Genomic DNA, 21,553 nt, shown 5'->3' with positions numbered 1-21,553 from the left:
TGTATGACATTCACCATACATGATATACAGTATAAACAAACGATACAATAATTGTATGACATTCACCATGATATATACAGTATAATAACAAACAGATACATCATATTGTATGACATTCACCATGATATACAGTATAAACAAACGATACGATAATTGTATGACATTCACCATGTTATACAGTATAAACAAACGATACAATATTTGTATGACATTCACCATGATATACAGTATAAACAAACGATACGATATTTGTATTACATTCACCATGATATACAGTATAAACAAACGATACGATATTTGTATGACATTCACCATGATATACAGTATAAACAAACGATACGATATTTGTATTACATTCACCATGATATACAGTATAAACAAACGATACGATATTTGTATTACATTCACCATGATATACAGTATAAACAAACGATACGATATTTGTATTACATTCACCATGATATACAGTATAAACAAACGATACAATATTTGTATGACATTCACCATGATATACAGTATAAACAAACGATACGATAATATTTGTATTACATTCACCATGATATACAGTATAAACAAACGATACAATATTTGTATTGACATTCACCATGATATTACAGTATAAACAAACGATACGATATTTGTATTACATTCACCATGATATACAGTATAAACAAACGATACGATATTTGTATGACATTCACCATGATATACAGTATAAACAAACGATACGATACATTCACATGATATACAGTATAAACAAACGATACGATATTGTATACATTCACCATGATATACAGTATAAACAAACGATACGATATTGTATGACATTCACCATGATATACAGTATAAACAAACGATACAATATTGTATTACATTCACCATGATATACAGTATAAACAAACGATACAATTTGTATGACATTCACCATGATATACAGTATAAACAAACGATACAATAATTGTATGACATTCACCATGATATACAGTATAAACAAACGATACGATATAATTGTATTACATTCACCATGATATACAGTATAAACAAACGATACAATAATTGTATGACATTCACCATGATATACAGTATAAACAAACGATACAATAATTGTATGACATTCACCATGATATACAGTATAAACAAACGATACGATATTTGTATGACATTCACCATGATATACAGTATAAACAAACGATACAATAATTGTATGACATTCACCATGTTATACAGTATAAACAAACGATACAATAATTGTATTACATTCACCATGATATACAGTATAAACAAACGATACGATATTTGTATTACATTCACCATGATATACAGTATAAACAAACGATACGATATTTGTATTACATTCACCATGATATACAGTATAAAACAAACGATACAATATTTGTATTACATTCACCATGATATACAGTATAAAACAAACGATACGATATTTGTATTACATTCACCATGATATACAGTATAAACAAACGATACAATATTTGTATGACATTCACCATGATATACAGTATAAACAAACGATACAATAATTGTATGACATTTCACCATGATATACAGTATAAACAAACGATACAATAATGTATACCATGATATACAGTATACAAACATTCACATGTTATACAGTATAAACAAACGATACAATAATTGTATGACATTCACCATGTTATACAGTATAAACAAACGATACAATAAATTGTATGACATTCACCATGATATACAGTATAAACAAACGATACAATAATTGTATGACATTTACCATGATATACAGTATAAACAAACGATACAATAATTGTATGACATTCACCATGTTATACAGTATAAACAAACGATACAATAATTGTATGACATTCACTTCATGTTATACAGTATAAACAACGATACAATAATTGTATGACATTCACCATGTTATACATTATAAACAAACGATACAATAATTGTATGACATTCACCATGATATACAGTATAAACAAACGATACAATAATTGTATGACATTCATCCATGATATACAGTATAAACAAACGATACAATAATTGTATGACATTCACCATGATATACAGTATAAACAAACGATACGAATATTTGTATGACATTCACCATGATATACAGTATAAACAAACGATACAATATTTGTATTACATTCACCATGATATACAGTATAAACAAACGATACAATATTTGTATTACATTCACCATGATATACAGTATAAACAAACGATACGATATTTGTATTACATTCACCATGATATACAGTATAAACAAACGATACAATATTTGTATGACATTCACCATGATATACAGTATAAACAAACGATACAATATTTGTATTACATTCACCATGATATACAGTATAAACAAACGATACAATATTTGTATTACATTCACCATGATATACAGTATAAACAAACGATACAATAATTGTATGACATTCACCATGTTATACAGTATAAACAAACGATACAATAATTGTATTACATTCACCATGATATACAGTATAAACAAACGATACGATATTTGTATTACATTCACCATGTTATACAGTATAAAACAAACGATACAATAATTTGTATGACATTCACCATGATATACAGTATAAACAAAACGATACGATATTTGTATTACATTCACCATGTTATACAGTATAAACAAACGATACAATATTTGTATGACATTCACCATGTTATACAGTATAAACAAACGATACAATATTTGTATTACATTCACCATGATATACAGTATAAACAAACGATACAACATGATTTGTAAATTACACATTCACCATGATATACAGTATAAACAAACGATACGAATTTGTATTACATTCACCATGTTATACAGTATAAACAAACGATACAATATTTGTATGACATTCACCATGATATACAGTATAAACAAACGATACGATATTTGTATTACATTCACCATGATATACAGTATAAACAAACGATACAATAATTGTATGACATTCACCATGTTATACATTATAAACAAACGATACAATAATTGTATGACATTCACCATGATATACAGTATAAACAAACGATACAATAATTGTATGACATTCACCATGATATACAGTATAAACAAACGATACAATATTTGTATGACATTCACCATGTTATACAGTATAAACAAACGATACAATATTTGTATGACATTCACCATGATATACAGTATAAACAAACGATACGATATTTGTATGACATTCACCATGATATACAGTATAAACAACGAACGATACACCATATCATAACATTGTATGACATTCACCATGATATACAGTATAAACAAACGATACGATATTTGTATGACATTCACCATGATTATACAGTATAAACAAACGATACAATAATTGTATGACATTCACCATGTTATACAGTATAAACAAACGATACAATAATTGTATGACATTCACCATGATATACAGTATAAACAAACGATACGATATTTGTATTACATTCACCATGATATACAGTATAAACAAACGATACGAATATTTGTATTACATTCACCATGATATACAGTATAAACAAACGATACAATATTTTGTATTACATTCACCATGATATACAGTATAAACAAACGATACAATATTTGTATTACATTCACCATGATATACAGTATAAACAAACGATACGTATACATTCACATAATTTATGTATACATTCACCATGATATACAGTATAAACAAACGATACAATAATTGTATGACATTCACCATGATATACAGTATAAACAAACGATACAATAATTGTATGACATTCACCATGTTATACAGTATAAACAAAACGATACAATAATTGTATGACATTCACCATGTTATACAGTATAAACAAACGATACAATAATTGTATGACATTCACCATGTTATACAGTATAAACAAACGATACAATAATTGTATGACATTCACCATGATATACAGTATAAACAAACGATACAATATTTGTATTACATTCACCATGATATACAGTATAAACAAACGATACAATATTTGTATTACATTCACCATGATATACAGTATAAACAAACGATACAATATTGTATTACATTCACCATGATATACAGTATAAACAAACGATACAATATTTGTATTACATTCACCATGATATACAGTATAAACAAACGATACAATATTTGTATTACATTCACCATGATATACAGTATAAACAAACGATACAATATTTGTATGACATTCACCATGATATACAGTATAAACAAACGATACAATAATTGTATGACATTCACCATGATATACAGTATAAACAAACGATACAATAATTGTATTACATTCACCATGATATATACAGTATAAACAAACGATACAATAATTGTATGACATTCACCATGATATACAGTATAAACAAACGATACAATAATTGTATGACATTCACCATGATATACAGTATAAACAAACGATACAATAATTGTATGACATTCACCATGATATACAGTATAAACAAACGATACAATAATTGTATGACATTCACCATGATATACAGTATAAACAAACGATACAATAATTGTATGACATTCACCATGTTATACAGTATAAACAAACGATACAATAATTGTATGACATTCACCATGTTATACAGTATAAACACAAACGATACAATAATTGTATGACATTCACCATGTTATACAGTATATAACAAAGTATACAATGTAAATATAATTGTATGACATTCACCATGTTATACAGTATAAACAAACGATACAATAATTGTATGACATTCACCATGTTATACAGTATAAACAAACGATACAATAATTGTATGACATTCACCATGTTATACAGTATACACAATGATACAATAATTGTATGACATTCACCATGTTATACAGTATAACAACGATACAATAATTGTATGACATTCACCATGTTATACAGTATAAACAAACGATAAAATAACTGTATGACATTCACCATGATATACAGTATAAACAAACGATACAATAATTGTATGGCATTCACCATGTTATACAGTATACACAATGATACAATAATTGTATGACATTCACCATGTTATATAGTATACACAAGCGATACAATAATTGTATGACATTCACCATGTTATACAGTATACACAATGATACAATAATTATATGACATTCTTTATGTTTGGGTGGCTGAGATATATTCATCTTTTTATCATAAGGGAATTGTTGCCTTTTTCATAGTGCTATCTCACTGAAGCATAACGCGAAAACAACGAACAAGCTCATCTCACCAGGTCCCATTATACTGACAACGGGCAAACCAATCGTTCCACTCCTTTTTTACTGAGCAATAAGAAGGAGCAGAAAATACCACTATCATAGACAACGGTGTGTCGGGCCAGGATGCAGAAAAGAGAGCGTTCGTCACATTGGCAAGCGCTCAACTGAAGGTCAATGTAAAGAGTGACGTTGGAAGAAGAAAGGTAGTCAGGGCCCAGTTTCATGAACATTCCATAACTTAAATTTCCCCATAGAAAAGCATTACAAATGTTAAGGAAAAAAATCTTAAGTTTGAGCCTTCCTTAAAATTTGATTTCCTATAGTAAATCTAAAGTTAAGGGTTTCCTTAAATTTCAGAAATGTTCATGAAACTGGGCCCAAATAGAAAGGAAAAATAAGATCCTGAATAGTCGTCTTTTATGGGCAGCAAAAATGATTCTACATAATACAATCTAGTTTATTGTTATATATTTGTTTGGCTAATATACGTGTGTAATGGTCTATCAAGTCTTGCTACGAATCAAAAGTCGATAAGAAAACCTCATGAATGTAACAAACTTTGTACTTATCTTTGAATTATCATTGTTATTGAAAATGTTACAAGGTTACAGATGCAATGATTTCGATAGAACTTGTTATTTTCTATGGCAATTACATAGAACTTTTTGTAATACTATTGTGATAATTTTGATTACATTATTAAAGAAAAGTTCAGTTTACATAGTGTAATCCTAACATACGGTTGATAATCACGTCATATTGCTCTGGTGTGTTTACTAGTTGTAATAGACAATTTTGCAATTGTAATAGAGACGTTTGTTAGCTGTACTGATATACCTCGTAAAATATATATTTACAACACTATCTAGTAGGTCGTCCCTTTATTTGGACTAATGTACTTGCTAATTAGTAATTGACACTGTCTATTATACCTTTGTGAGGTGATCAGAGAGTAAGAAGGAGCCATGGCGGCTCCGCCCCGGTTCAGTAAGATGTTTTATTCCTATCCTTAACTACAGCAAACGTTTGATCAACAAGACAGGGCAGAGACGTTTTATTTGTGTAGAAGTGTTTCACTGATGCAATATGGACGAGCTTGTATGTAAGCATCATTGCAATCTAGATATTATTTTTACGCTCAAATACTGCAATGCGATATTATTTTTGCGCCCTAATACTGCAATGCGATATATTATTTTTGCGCCCAAATACTGCCAAAATGATTTATTTTAAGCTATATAATCAAGCTTTTAAAACAACACTACCGTTTACATTCACAACTTGTTTATAGGTCTATGTCTACTTTTGTTCAACTTCCAATAAGGACAGCCCTGCAGGTAGGGCGTTAGAATTGTATCTGCTGCCCCTATTGCATAATCGTAAAAAGGCGACTAAATTTAGGATCTTATCTTTTCTCTTCTTCCTAACCGACTTTATCTTTCCTAATGCCTCACTCGGCACCGCCTGACTTTTGGCCTTGAGTTGAGCGTTCCCCCATGTGAGGACGGCTCTGGGTTCTGTCCCCTGGCCGAGACACACCAAAGTCTATAAAAGTGGTAGTTTAAAGGGCAACAGTTCCACTATACAAGAAGACAGAACAAGAACATACCGCAGTCTCCCAAAACACACACCTTGCACTTAACACACGCTACACACTGCATACATGGGAGGTCATCCTTACATGACCCTTGCTGTTAATAGGCTGTTGAAAGAACGTTAAAATAATTAAGCAAACAAAATAAACATCATTTAAGGAGGACGGAGCAGTTTCTAAAAGGAGAAGGGATCGGAGAAAAAACACCACCAATTTAATGGTATAATTGGTAACATTGCACTTGTAACTTGTGCCTCTTACTTCTGCCGGGAAATGATATCCCTCGTTAAATGCTTTCTCTCTTTTTAACTAAGAATTTATCAATCAAGACAGTCATAATCCATTCAAAATTTTTCGCAAATGTCAAAATCCACTATTGGAATATATTTTATCCACAATCAGACCCCACACCAAAAGACATAGACATATCGTAGGAAGAGACTCCGTAATTTTGGAGATTCATTGTCTATAAAAGTGGTAGTTTCTGCTCCTGCTTAGCGTTCAGCATAAAGGGAGTGGAACGACTGGTTTGCCCATTGTCAGTATATTGTGACAGATTGGGTGCTTCTTTGGTGTCGTTGGTGGCATGCTTCAGTGAGAAAGCCCTAGAAAAAGCAAGAAATCCACTGTTGCAAGGATACACAACACAACACTAACATAACGCAGGCCTCCAACTAAAACATGCAGACATTCACACACCGCAACACCTTACACACTGTTGTACCTCAAGGAACAGTTCGGGTGGGCAAAAGGTTTTGAACTTCTTACAGGAAACAAACTACATATATATACAGGAAACTGCATATATATCATATGTTCGTGTAGTTGATACTGTGATATCCTGAATTTTGTCATTGTTTTATTGTCATACCACTTACTGATTTATCTGTACTAGGACATGGTAGAGTATTACTCTATGTAACTAACATCTATGTTGTTATATACAAGTAGAGTTTCCTATTGACATCAGTCAAACATCAGGCATCATTCCCATCCCTATTCTACTGCCGCTTTGTTCCCAATAAAAGTACCACATTGACTCGACTAGTGCCGCCATGTTTCTTTAATAAAAACGTATTTATAAACGTTGTTGGCACCGTACATTGGGGTCGGTAAACTTTGACCAAAGTACACCTCAATTGTCTGCTTAGTCTTCCAGAAAAATAGACCATTTAACTACCATCAGACCTCTAATTACGTAGTATTATACTCTAGAACTATTACTTTAGCTTAGATGTTGAAAGGATATATGATATCATTTATATCACGGAATAAATTCGCATCAAGGCCTATGGGTTGTTTGTTTAGATGTTTCCCATAGAAAAAAAAACCATTAAGCTATTGCGTTTGGCGATAGTCTTACCCATGCATTAATACAATACAGAGTTAGTTGAGGTGGCCAATTATGTTATAAAAATAGAAATCAATTTGTTATTAATACGCAATTGAGTTTTTTCAATTCGTAAGTTCATATATATTTTGCATATATTATGGTAAATAAAGCTAAATGGTCAAAAACGACTCATTGTATATTAGTATAAAATAAAAGCCGGACAAACAAACGTCCATGGACATAATGTCAAGGTTGTTTGCAGACCTAAATGTCTTCCGAACCCGCTACATCTTCTTCTAGAATCGTAATTTGGTCGTACATGTCAAAATCAACAATCTACACAACAAGCTAATTTATCGACGTCATAGTTAGCCATGATTTATAACAAGTTGTGTTCATATACAACAAAGAAGTAATTGTAACGAGAGATATTAAACACTTAAAATCAAGATATCAAATACTCATAAACTTGTAAATAAAACCTGCTAAAATATGGACAAAATAACCTTTTATTTCCCTAACCCGTGATTATAGTCGAATAGCGTTGCGAAGAGCATCATAATAAAGATGTATCATATGGATTATCTCAGCTTCTCGACCTTTCAGTTGTATTTGATTTTATTAAATGAAATATCCTGATTAATTTGTTTGAATTTTACGATGCATAAAGAAACATACCACATTATTGTGAGCACTGTTAGATTAGAGCATTTGATTGTTCTGTAGTACCCAGTGAGGCACAATGGAATGTTGTTGTCTGTAGCAGTGATAGCAGCACCTTGGGGACACATGCTGATTGGTTGTACACTGATCATGTGATATTTTCTGATATTCTAATATTGAATATCTAACAAATATCTTAATTATGAATTGCATGTACGCTATCAAATTGATTGGATATATGTCGGGAACAAATGTCGCACCAAATGTAATGCGTTTATGGAAGATCAATCTTGTTGCGTCTAGACAGCTGACCAAGCACAAATCAAAAGACATTTTTCTTTACGGACTCGTTATACGGTATATAATGATGGACATATCAAAGATGCTCCACTGCTGACAAATGGTATTTTGTTCACTATCTAAAACAGAAACAGAGGTTTTAGTATTTTTCTTCAGTTACAAAAGTTACTTACTTTACACCATTACCACCATTGAAAAGTCTGAGCTCCTAATTTTACTTAAGTTAAAGATATGAAAAACAATTAATTGCATTCCGGAAAAATTCCTTGGCACTATATCCTATATGGAATGAAGTACTGATTGCGCTTGCACCAAAGGCAAAATTAATTATTTTATATTATTTTTTGTGTTAATTATACATATATATACACGATAATAACCAATTATTGTTCAAATAATGAATATCATTAATGCTCTGTCGACGGTGGAGCATCTTTAATGTAGATACATATTTATTTCTTAAGTTTCTTAGAGTATATTGACAAAGAAAGATAAGTGATGAATTATATTCCAACCTAGATAACTAAACATATACTTCTTTCTATCCTTTTTGCAAATTTAGATTGTATGCTTAGGTCATTCTTTCGTGAGAGAAAGATCGTTGTTTGGGATAAAAGATTTTAAATTTTTCTTACAAATACAGTAACAACGTGATATTCTTTACATTGAGGAAAGAAAATGTAAATGTGGCTACCATCCTGGGTTGCTGAGAAACCAAACAAATCCCAATAAGATAAGACTGATAGTGCATTGAATATTGGATACAGAAATGTTCGAGTTGGCGCATTTTATTGAATTGGACTGCTAGTTTATCGCCGTGAATTAGATGCCGTCAATTGTCCTGTAGACAGACAGTTGTCCAGAGATTCTACTGATAATTTTATGATTCTGTAACACAACTGTCGAAGACAAAAAAAATATGAAGGCTCCAAGAAAAAGTATTATTACAGTTTACTTGCAGTACCGGTTTTACTGCTGATAAGGAATCATATAAGATATAAAGAGAACAATGGAAACATCGTATGATATAACAATTGTCTCAATTCAATTGTTACAAATGTGAAGAAACTATTTGCATTTTTGTATCGTAAAACTAGAACGCATAACCACGTTTATTTTTACTGCTGCTCTTATCAGCTTTAATGTTTGGTAAAAATAACAGGAATTGTCGTGGTGGCATGACGGACACGAAATATTACATAAAGATTTGTTTCTAGTTTACTCTTCTTCCTAAAACTTAATTGTCAGCATCACCCGCTGAGTTGCGTGCGAGGCAGACATGGGCATTATATCAGATGCACAGTAAACATAAAATGCTACTTTGGAGTAAACGCTAATGTTTGTTATGCACAAAAGATCATCGCATATCCAGAAACAGAACTACCAAGGTATTACATTACACGTAAAAGAACAGTTTCTGTACAGAGGTTTTAGTATTTTTCTTCAGTTACAAAAGTTACTTAATCTTTACACCATTACCACCATTGAAAAGTCTGAGCTCCTAATTTTACTTCAAGTTAAAGAAATGAAAAACAATTAATTGCATTCCGGAAAAATTCCTTGGCACTATATCCTATATGGAATGAAGTACTGATTGCGCTTGCACCAAAGGCAAAATGAATTATTTTATATATTTTTTGTGTTAATTATATATATATATACACGATAATAACCAATTATTGTTCAAATAATGAATATCATTAATGCTCTGTCGGCGGTGGAGCATCTTTAATGTAGATACATATTTATTTCTTAAGTTTCTTAGAGTATATTGACAAAGAAAGATAAGTGATGAATTATATTCCAACCTAGATAACTAAACATATACTTCTTTCTATCCTTTTTGCAAATCTAAATTGTATGCTTAGGTCATTCTTTCGTGAGAGAAGGGTCGTTGTTTTGGATAAAAGATTTTAAATTTTTCTTACAAATACAGTAACAACGTGATATTCTTTACATTGAGGAAAGAAAATGTAAATGTGGCTACCATCCTGGGTTGCTGAGAAACCAAACAAATCCCAATAAGATAAGACTGATAGTGCATTGAATATTGGATACAGAAATGTTCGAGTTGGCACATTTTATTGAATTGGACTGCTAGTTTATCGCCGTGAATTAGATGCCGTCAATTGTCCTGTAGACAGACAGTTGTCCAGAGATTCTACTGATAATTTTATGATTCTGTAACACAACTGTCGAAGACAAAAAAAATATGAAGGCTCCAAGAAAAAGTATTATTACAGTTTACTTGCAGTACCGGTTTTACTGCTGATAAGGAATCATATAAGATATAAAGAGAACAATGGAAACATCGTATGATATAACAATTGTCTCAATTCAATTGTTACAAATGTGAAGAAACTATTTGCATTTTTGTATCGTAAAACTAGAACGCATAACCACGTTTATTTTTACTGCTGCTCTTATCAGCTTTAATGTTTGGTAAAAATAACAGGAATTGTCGTGGTGGCATGACGGACACGAAATATTACATAAAGATTAGTTTACTCTTCTTCCTACAACTTAATTGTCAGAATCACCCGCTGAGTTGCGTGCGAGGCAGACATGGGCATTATATCAGATGCACAGTAAACATAAAATGCTACTTTGGAGTAAACGCTAATGTTTGTTATGCACAAAAGATCATCGCATATCCAGAAACAGAACTACCAAGGTATTACATTACACGTAAAAGAACGGTTTCTGTAATACTAATGCATATGTATGTGTGTTCCTTGCAAAGACGACTTAGTCAGAATATTTATAAAAGCTTATGGTGTGTACAAAACATTCATAATGTGGACAGTCCATTGTTTTCTTTGGCAGCTTGACGATAGAAGGCATCTCTTTAATGTCGCACTTTTGTTTTACTACAGTTTCCTTCCAATAACTATAAATATGCAGACTGGCATCAACTTAGTACATGGGTATTAGCATTATATACATTGTAGGCCTGGAGCAATGCATGACCAACATACTAGTTCCTTGATATGTTCGGCATTCTCTTTGATATCTTCATACTTTCCCAATCAGATTTGCTTTTCTCGAAACCAACATGAAAACTACAAAACATTATGTCTGATCCTTTTTATTACTAAAACTGTTTGCTGATCATATTGTCAAACCTTTTCTTACAACTTAAGCCATAAAGACTATATAGGCCATTTACTTTCAACCCAAAATCTTTCTGTTCGAAACGTTTCTGTAATTAGCCATTGTAATGTTGGTCATTATTTCAGGTAATACGTTGTTTCGGTTATAGATTTGTTTTCAATGAAAATCTCCGTCAGTTTTACTATTTCTTATTAAAGCCTTTCTCCGTCAGGTTTGTTGAAGTTTTTGCCGCCAGTTCACTACCTTTTTGTTAAAACCTATGGAAGCTTTGTTTTCGGTTCAAGGCTCCGCTGATTTAGTTGTCGGCTGAAGCATTCGCAAGATTTGCTTCCGCCTGAATCTTCCGCTAGTTTTGTTTTCGGTTGAATCGTCTGCCAGTGTTTAAATCCTTCGCTGTTGTATTGTCATCTGTGTTAGCTTTGTCTTTATAGTGTACTCTAGGATGTCTGCTCGTCTATCACCATTTAAGTTTGCGCATGACATAATCGGATACATATAGTTTAGAAATCTTCTTGTCTGTGTATAAAGATAAGAATATAGATGGATTTAACTGCAATTCCATGTGTATATGCAAATGTAAATTTAGATTATTTCTATGATAATGCATACGTTCGAGTGCATTATAGAATCTATATTTTTGTAACTCCGACTCTGTCGATGTCTCGAAAACGTCTGCGAAAGTAAACAGCTAGACGATTATTCAATTTCCCGTGCGGCTATCGGTCGTCTGCTCAGTTTGGTTCCGTGACTTTTTATTACGGTCCGTGTTTATAGTTGTCGCGTCTGTCCGGAACATTCCGACCCATCACTCTCTGTTGACGTTTTCTTACAGTCACGTGTTACCGCGACATTCCATAATATTTATCTTCTCACTGCTCTCGTTGACTTTATTACGTTGCTGACAATAATTTACTTTAATTCAGCTTAACTACTCTAAGTGAGCAACAGTGCTGACACGTATTGATTCAATGTCAGTCGTTTTCAACTGAATTTGTATGACATTCATGAATTAATTTTGACAGGAAGTGATCAGTCACGCACGCCTTAATGACGTCAGAGAAGAATGAAAACCTGACGCCGGCGAAAGGTTTTCAAACATGAGTTTCACCAATATTACACAAAATAGCTTTTAAGAAACAACTGAAAGATACGTAATTCCAAAGATATATGGAGAGAAGAAGTGTGTAACAATTCATGACTTATTGTTTCAATATTAAGAACTAGTTCATTATCTTGGGATTTCTAATGTTTTATGACAGAACCAATACCGATTACAAGGCTAGAGGACGTAACGTATGAAGTCAATTTGTCAATAATGGCCCCCACCTCTCCTGGTCTCCATGATTCTATTACGCGTTTCTAAGTAACCTCAGATGATACTGTCAAGTATAACGTATGCTTTCCTTGCTAATTTAGTCTAAAGTGTCCTAAAGGATGAATACTACCACTTTATCAATTAGCGACCTCAATTAATTAATTCACCGAACGACAGATGCTGCTGAGACTTAATGAGTTTAATGTTGGTAACGACCACAAATAAACCATTTCTTGCCAGACATGTCCTTGTGGTGTTGTCCACGCTAGCCCTATTAAGTTCTTGTCTGACAGGTCCAGCCATAGTGATAAAAGTATCTAGTCGGATCCCTAAATACATTGTCAGATACACGACAGTATATCGACTGTCAACTCCCAAGGGGGCCGCGAGGCAGGAACGGAGAACTGAAGGAAACATGGCAACACCACTGCCCAGTCTCTGGAGCCTTATCCTTGTCTTGTTCAGTTATAGTCAACTTGGTTGGGAGGTCAAAGTCAGCGGCAAGCGTCCGGACCAGACACACGATTTGCAGGAAGATTTTTCAACTCTGGATGTTTGTTGCGGTGGCCATGTTCGGATATTGACCCACACGACTTTTCATCCAAGGACATAATCCGTTAGAGATAGCATGTTTACTACTGCATTGATCGCCATTACTGGTCATACGCCTATGCTAGGATTTACATATTTATGTACCTTATTAACCCCATACAATATACCCTTGACGTGAAAGTACCAACATACACAATAATAGCTCTACTGTATAAATATATGAACTTTATTTATTTTACATCGATTACGAAACAAGTTATACAACTTATGCAAATCACTCTCGATGGCCCGGATGTAAGCGCGCGAGGGATCTTAGTGTGGGAGGAAACCGGAGTGCCCGGAGAAAACCCACGTGATCGGGCAGGTGACCCCTAACCTTTTCACGTCCGTGCCGGGGATCGAACCCCGGCCGGCTAGGTGAAAGGCGAGTGGCTTAACCACTACATCACCCGATCACCCGATTACTGTATAAATACCATTTTGAAGAGAATCATTTTTATGAAAGACTATAATTGCGAAATGATCATCAGTCCATTAACTTTATTCCAAAATTGATGAATTTCTTATACAGATATACAAAATCATTTTTAAGAATTTAAAAAAGGATGTTCATTGCAAGACTCTTTAGTCGCAACTAATATATAAAATGTATATTAGTAATGCATCCAATAAGAATATGTATGGATATTATGTAGTCCAAATTTAATAACTTACTTGTTACTGGTTGATCAATTGACTGTGTAATGTCTTATTTAGAATTTTAGAATGTCATTTTAAAAGGTTACGAAAGTCCGGAGTTACTGATCTGCACCAAGTACATGGCAATCGTCCCACAATAGCTCGTGACCAGGAGGTGGAGGGCTAGTGGAAGTATGTCAGACACCTTAATCATTTAGCCACTGCGGTCCCTCGCCACCATTAGTATGGTGATGATAAATAACACGAAATACAAATTGGCATTGTCTGTAATTGTTCTGTAGCCACCAAGGATTTCTATCTCACTGATCTGTTGTTTTTATAGCTATTCCTTCATACTAAGTAGTAGATATGCTCATTTAATAGTCGAGACCCATTTGTATTTATAATCCAGTTATCATAAAAGCGTCGCGATAACCATGTAAATTCTAACAGCCATTTAGAGTTAGTTGACATACAAACGTTTTGATGACCACGATGACATTACTTTCAAATGTCAAGCAAATGCTTTCAAGGCCAACAAAATAGCAGTCATAGTACAACAGACTTGACAGAATGTCAATCAGCTTGGGCTTAACAATATAGTCCATTGCAGCTTATATATTATCTAGTTCTAGTTGAAGAATGTAATTTTGATCTTTCCCTTTTTTCTTTCTATATGATTCAATATGGCAACCAATTGTTTTTACGTAATTCCAGCGATTTTCGTTAAAAAGTATTAAACTGAAACTACATTACTATTGCTTGATCAGTTTTGCTGAATATATATTTTTAGTTTAATTGGGCATGTTTATACATTTTACACAATCCATAATAATTAGAATATTATATAGGGATATATTAATTAATTGGAACTATTAATTTATATTTTTGCAAAAATCATATCGAGAACTATGTTTAAGATTTAAGTGAGATGCTTAAACTCGACATATCTTGAAAAGAATTCAACCAGAAGTTTTTCTAAAATATCATGCAGCATTGTTTCAATTTCGAGTCACTCAAATCACCATTTAGTTTACCGAAAAAAAAAGCATCGTTTGTGAAGATGTTCGAGGCATCAGAAAAGTAAACAATCTATACGTGTTAAGGTTTTATTAGTGTGCCTCGTCGTAAATAAGTTTATATAATGCCCTACTGGGACTGGCAAGTGTTTTGTTTGTATCATTTAGAAGGATATTTATACTCATAAGACTCGTAGTTTGTTTTATTGCTTTCCAGAGAAATAAATTTTATGTTCAGCTCTGGTAACACTCGAAACCAATGGAATACCAAAATACCTAAATAAATCCTTACGGATTTGTAAAGATACCTTGAACATCTATGTGGTTATATTTCAACTCTTTATCTCACCATTACATTAAAAGGAAAACTTTAGCATGGTTTTCTTGGTATTTATAAAATTATTTGTTAAACCCTTTTCTGAGATAGTAACTGGGCGGGCTTTGAACTAAAGTTACATTGAGGGTATCTTCTAAGAGTGCTTGATCTCCCGGAACCTCTGATTCTAATTTACCTTTTCAGGAGTTTCCATACATTGCTATTCATTTGTTTTATATTAACATTGAAAAAAAAACTTTGAGTTTGTTTTGTAGTTTTGTCGGCATTTGTTAGTTTCAACCAATGAAATGTAAATGTTTTTAAAATGTGCATGGAAATCTTATCGATCTTCGTATTTATAAACGCGAAATTATTCTCGAGCCACACTTTGAAACAAACTTGCGAGACAGGGAAGAGATTGGTAGGTTTTCTTTAGTAAGGTTGCTGCATTTATGAGGTAAACATATGTGGGAAACGCATGTTGTAATTAATTACCTTTACGCAAAAACTTGACATTAAGTATTTTAGCAGATGTACAATAGTTTGGTATAGTACTGTAGGTATTTATACAATGAGCTTATTAATTCTGACTACATTACTTTTAAGTATCTTCTTACTTTGTCTAAATATATCACAAAGTAAAACCCGCTGCTTACCTTCATTGAAAATGATTTGATAAAACACAAACACGTGTTTGTATGATGGTTGCCATAGTGACAATTGGACCATTCTTTCTACGTGGCCCTGACGTAATGTAAATCTACACCTTGCTATTGGGTACAAAGCTGGTTGTATTCCATTCTATTATGTAAATGGCAATGGTCCCATAATCACGATGTGTGTAAAATGATGTAGACTGCTCACACACACACAATCCTCATGGTATAGAGTTTCAAACGTCTGGGACGGAAGCTGAGGGGTAATATTGGTACATTATTTGTACCCGTTCCCATCAATTGGTCTGTCGATATTGTTCTCCTTCTTCTCGAACATGAATTTGCCGCTTTTTATTATTTCTTCATAGTAAATAATATTCCTGTACAATTTTTCTGCCCCTTTGAACTGTATTATGCTCCGTTAGTGTAACATATTCTAACAAGCCATGCAATAGCCACCTACTACAACTCTCATTCTGAAAGGCCTTCAACATCAATTAGCAATCCACATGAACTAATTCATCTACACCATATGACATTATGTGAGGATTCCATAGTCTACCGTGCATGTAACTGTAATGGATGTATACATGAAGGTCACGATACAATTTAAAGTTAATACCCAATAAAGTCTGAGAGTAAAATAATAACAAAATTATTTTTCTCTGAAGACTGTCAAGAAATTCTCAAAAAAAATGAATTTTTGCATCCTTTGTTTATTTTAACGTTCCTAATATCATGAAGTCCCATCTATAGACGGTCTTTCTCCACTTTGCCTTTTATTCTGATCTATCTCACACAGTCAGACCAACAAGTTCAATTCTTCCATTCCACATGCACATTCACCATTTCTCCTGTATTTTACTGTGCGAATGTACCGTGTGACCTATTTAAATGTAGCAGGCTTATGTAATATGTCAGCACTATCAGCTATTAATCTGTTCACGACATCACCTCTCCTGTCATTCTCGTGACAAATCTCGCGAGAAGACAAATGTTTCTGTGGTTGGTTATAACGCCTTACCACGGACAACATGTTAGATGTCAGTAGTAACGAATCCTTCTACGTGCGTCGGACTTGCTCTATGACCTATGGAATATTTGATGTTTTCGCCTTTTGTTCTTGCCAAATCGAGTGATGTATTGTCTTTCGTAAATTACATCACCATGGAACCACCAAATGTGCTAAAGAGATCAGCAATTCTAACTCACATCTAACGTATGTGTAACTCTCGTCATTTCTCATGGTTTTAAATTTACACTGTTACGTAAGAAATGTACTCCACAATTACTTTGATGTTCGTTATTGTTTTAAAATTAATTCAACGACTTGGTGATTGAAATAAAAAGTTTTTACAACATTTTTTTTTCATCAGTACTTTTGTAATTTATGAATGGAACTTATACATTTTAAAGAACAGTTTCAAATAATAAAAATCCCTTAATCAATTCCTTTCACTCTCCCCTATCAATTAAAAATCCTATAATAGTATTATCCTGTAAATTAATCTTTGATAATCCTTTGTGATGTAGAACTTATGTGATTGCTCTGAAACCAATAATATAAAAAGCTGAGTAAAATTATTATATAGATACATAAACACACTATTAAGATGTATATGAACTTTCCACACACGTTAATTTCCATGCTTAGATCTAAAAACTTCAACGCATTCATACAGATGTTTATGCTTCATAGACCTGGCTCTAAAAGGCGAAGAAAGTTATTGGTGGATTATTTTCCACCCTTTTCATACCATATAATCCATTAATTGATAACATTATTTATGTTTCTTTACCTTACAGAACCAGAAGAAGTCCCGTACTGTACAACTCTCCCCTACCATTTACCACGAGGCCCAGGTGATCATGGAACTGCTCTATCGCTACAACTGGACACACATCACCATTGTTACGTCATCAGAAGTCAACAGTTTCGATTTCATTAATGCTGTGACGTCATTAGTAAAGGAAAATAATGATTACCAAGGCTATCCGAGAAAACCACGGTAACCTATCACTATTATGGCTTTACGAAAAAATTTAGCTCATAAAATATGTATGTCAAATGACATATGTCATATTTTATAGAATGCCGCATGTTTTAGCCAACTGAAATGGTATCTCAGTATTTTGTGACATCCCAAATAGCATATTTTAATACATGTAATAAAATCTTGATTGTTTAAATTACTTTTTATTTTTATATCGTAATAATTACAGACGACAATTTTGTATGTTCCTCTTTAGTTTATAGAAATATATGGGAATATTTTTGTTATGATGCGCATTGTAATGCTTAACTTCAAATTTTTAATTCAGCATAATGCTTTCATTTTGAGAATCGCTAATTATATAAATTACGATTACAACGATGTTTTATCTGTTACTTGAACACGACTCGTAAAGAGCATATGGAACATAACTGTAAACTTGTCTTCCCGAAAAGATAACCCTTTAAGTAAAGGAAAGCAAAAGTCATTCAAAAGTCGGTATATAGACGTACGTTTTGGTTTGTAAAGATAAGATGGTACTGATTAACATAAACGATGGATTCCAATATGGTGTATACCAGTATTAGTTTTGGGCTACGTCGGTATTTGTAATTTTGTTTTCTAGATTAACGATGTTTTGTCTTTGATCGATCGACTTGACCTTTGAACTGTATCACATCAGTATTTGTTATTTTGTTTTCTAGATTAACGATATTTTGTCTTTGATCGACTTGACCTTTGAACTTTACTACGTCGGTATTTGTAATTTTGTTTATTAGATTAACGATGTTTTGTCTTTGATCGACTTGACCTTTGAACTGTATCACGTCGGTATTTGTAATTTTGTTTTCCGGATTAACAATGTTTTGTCTTTGATCGACTTGACCTTTGAACTGTATCACGTCGGTATTTGTAATTTTGTTTTCTAGATTAGCGATGTTTTGTCTTTGATCGACTTGACCTTTGAACTGTATCACGTCGGTATTTGTAGGTTTGTTTTCTAGATTAACAATGTTTTGTCTTTGATCGACTTGACCTTTGAACTGTATCACGTCGGTATTTGTAATTTTGTTTTCTAGATTAACGATAGTAACCACAATGATATACACAGGAAGTTACGATATCACCACAGTGGATGAGGAGACCAAGGAATTCCTAGGAAAAAATAATCACAAGGACTCGAGAATTTATCTCCTACACACTAGGTAAATCAAAGTACTTATGTGATTGTCAAACGTTTAGAGTCTAAATAGATAAGACATCTTTACTCATCGGCAAAACACAAAGGTGTTTATTTTGCTTTGTCAAATATAGAAAGTCATTGTTTCCTTAACAATCAGAAATGTAAATATCAAAACGGGAAAATAAAGATTTTAAGCATAAACAAATGTAATCTTCATATTTTTCTTCTGTGTTTTGGTGTTTAAATAAGAAAATAGTTTCTTTTAGTCAACACTTACTTAAGATAAGACAAGAAAAAAGTGGGAAGAAAGGATAATTCGAAAATTAATGAAATAAAATATAAAAATTACTTTCATTTTCGCTGTCAGTCGAGGACATGCCTACAGTGTAATGGACGCGGCCCAGGACTTAGGTATAGCCGGACCTGACTACATGTGGATACTAACATCTACTTGTATAGGGAGTCCCTCACGTACTACAAGTCTACCTATCGGCGTATTTGGTAAGATCTTGAGTATTCAAAACATCTTTGGTGCGCCATTCTATTTAAGGAGGAAATCTCCTTAATAAAATGACGCACCACCAAGGATATTTTTGTAACTATGTTTTTCATTCACAGCAATATCAGTATTTTTGTTTAATACACTTTAACTTAGATATTCAGAAATTCTGAAGAACGTCTTTTAAGCATGGATTATTGATTGACTGCAATGAGAAGAATGGGTCAGAAAGTTTAATATCAAAATATGAATTTGCTATGCAGTTATGAAGAAATGCATACACTACGGAATGTTTTGTAGTGACACATTTACGAATAACAGACGTATTAGTGAGCGAATCGTTCTGTGGTTGGACATTTAATCTTAATGTCTAAAGTTATATTTGGCCTACCCCGTCTCTAGAGAATACCCGTCGAAAGATATTCTGGCAGAATGATTTCGGAGACTACTAGTCCCATTCCAACATACACCACTACCGAGTTTATATGTAACGAAAATCCAATATAACTGGAGACAAGACGGCACTTGGCGGCTCTTAGCGTTCAAACAACTCTCTTCGCTCATTCTTAAAGCCAACTAGATCGTGAAATCACCACTCATGATCTTACAAATAAAACAAGTAATGCTTTGCCGCATTGGGAGTAAATATAATAGCTGAAGACTAGAATTCATAGATTTGAATATCCCATAGTGGAAAGATTAAAATTTGCTGCGCAAATGCGACATATTTCCCTATCAATATTATATGTCCACGTACATGTTATTTCTGATAGATGTCTGAAACACACCATTTTTGCAATAGACTTATATCTAAATCTGACTCGGGAACGTCTGATAGCGTCTTAAGTAATACCCCTGTTACCGCGGTAGGTGTTTTATTACCAGTTGTAATCTCAATATAATAGTGCCAATTACAATACAGACAGAACAGAGGTACCCATAGGATACATTAAATGTTTACTTATTATCATTGTGTGACCGGGATTATCTCCTGCGTGTCAGGACGTCACAGACATGGGATGGATTACCACTGATGTATGATGCAATTCCATTCGGAGTATATTGCTGTGACTGTTAACCGCTTTTAAAAATCCTAACAAATGTTATAA

General features: G+C 33.0%; 1 protein-coding gene across 1 annotated transcript in view; it reads left to right on the top strand.

Moving 5' to 3' along the window:
* The window catches only part of LOC138323806 (glutamate receptor ionotropic, NMDA 2A-like), a 71,245-nt gene that overhangs the window by 30,610 nt on the left and 19,082 nt on the right, over positions 1–21,553 (top strand). The window contains exons 3-5 of the mRNA XM_069268658.1: positions 18,575–18,777; positions 19,842–19,967; positions 20,313–20,446. Of these exons, the coding sequence (XP_069124759.1) occupies positions 18,575–18,777; positions 19,842–19,967; positions 20,313–20,446 (463 nt within the window). The remainder of the gene's footprint in view (positions 1–18,574; positions 18,778–19,841; positions 19,968–20,312; positions 20,447–21,553) is intronic.

This window comes from Argopecten irradians, chromosome 5 (genome assembly GCF_041381155.1).
Source record: "Argopecten irradians isolate NY chromosome 5, Ai_NY, whole genome shotgun sequence".
Lineage (NCBI taxonomy): Eukaryota > Metazoa > Mollusca > Bivalvia > Pectinida > Pectinidae > Argopecten > Argopecten irradians.
Note: the sequence above shows the minus strand (reverse complement) of the source record. Positions and strands in the feature narration are given on the sequence as shown.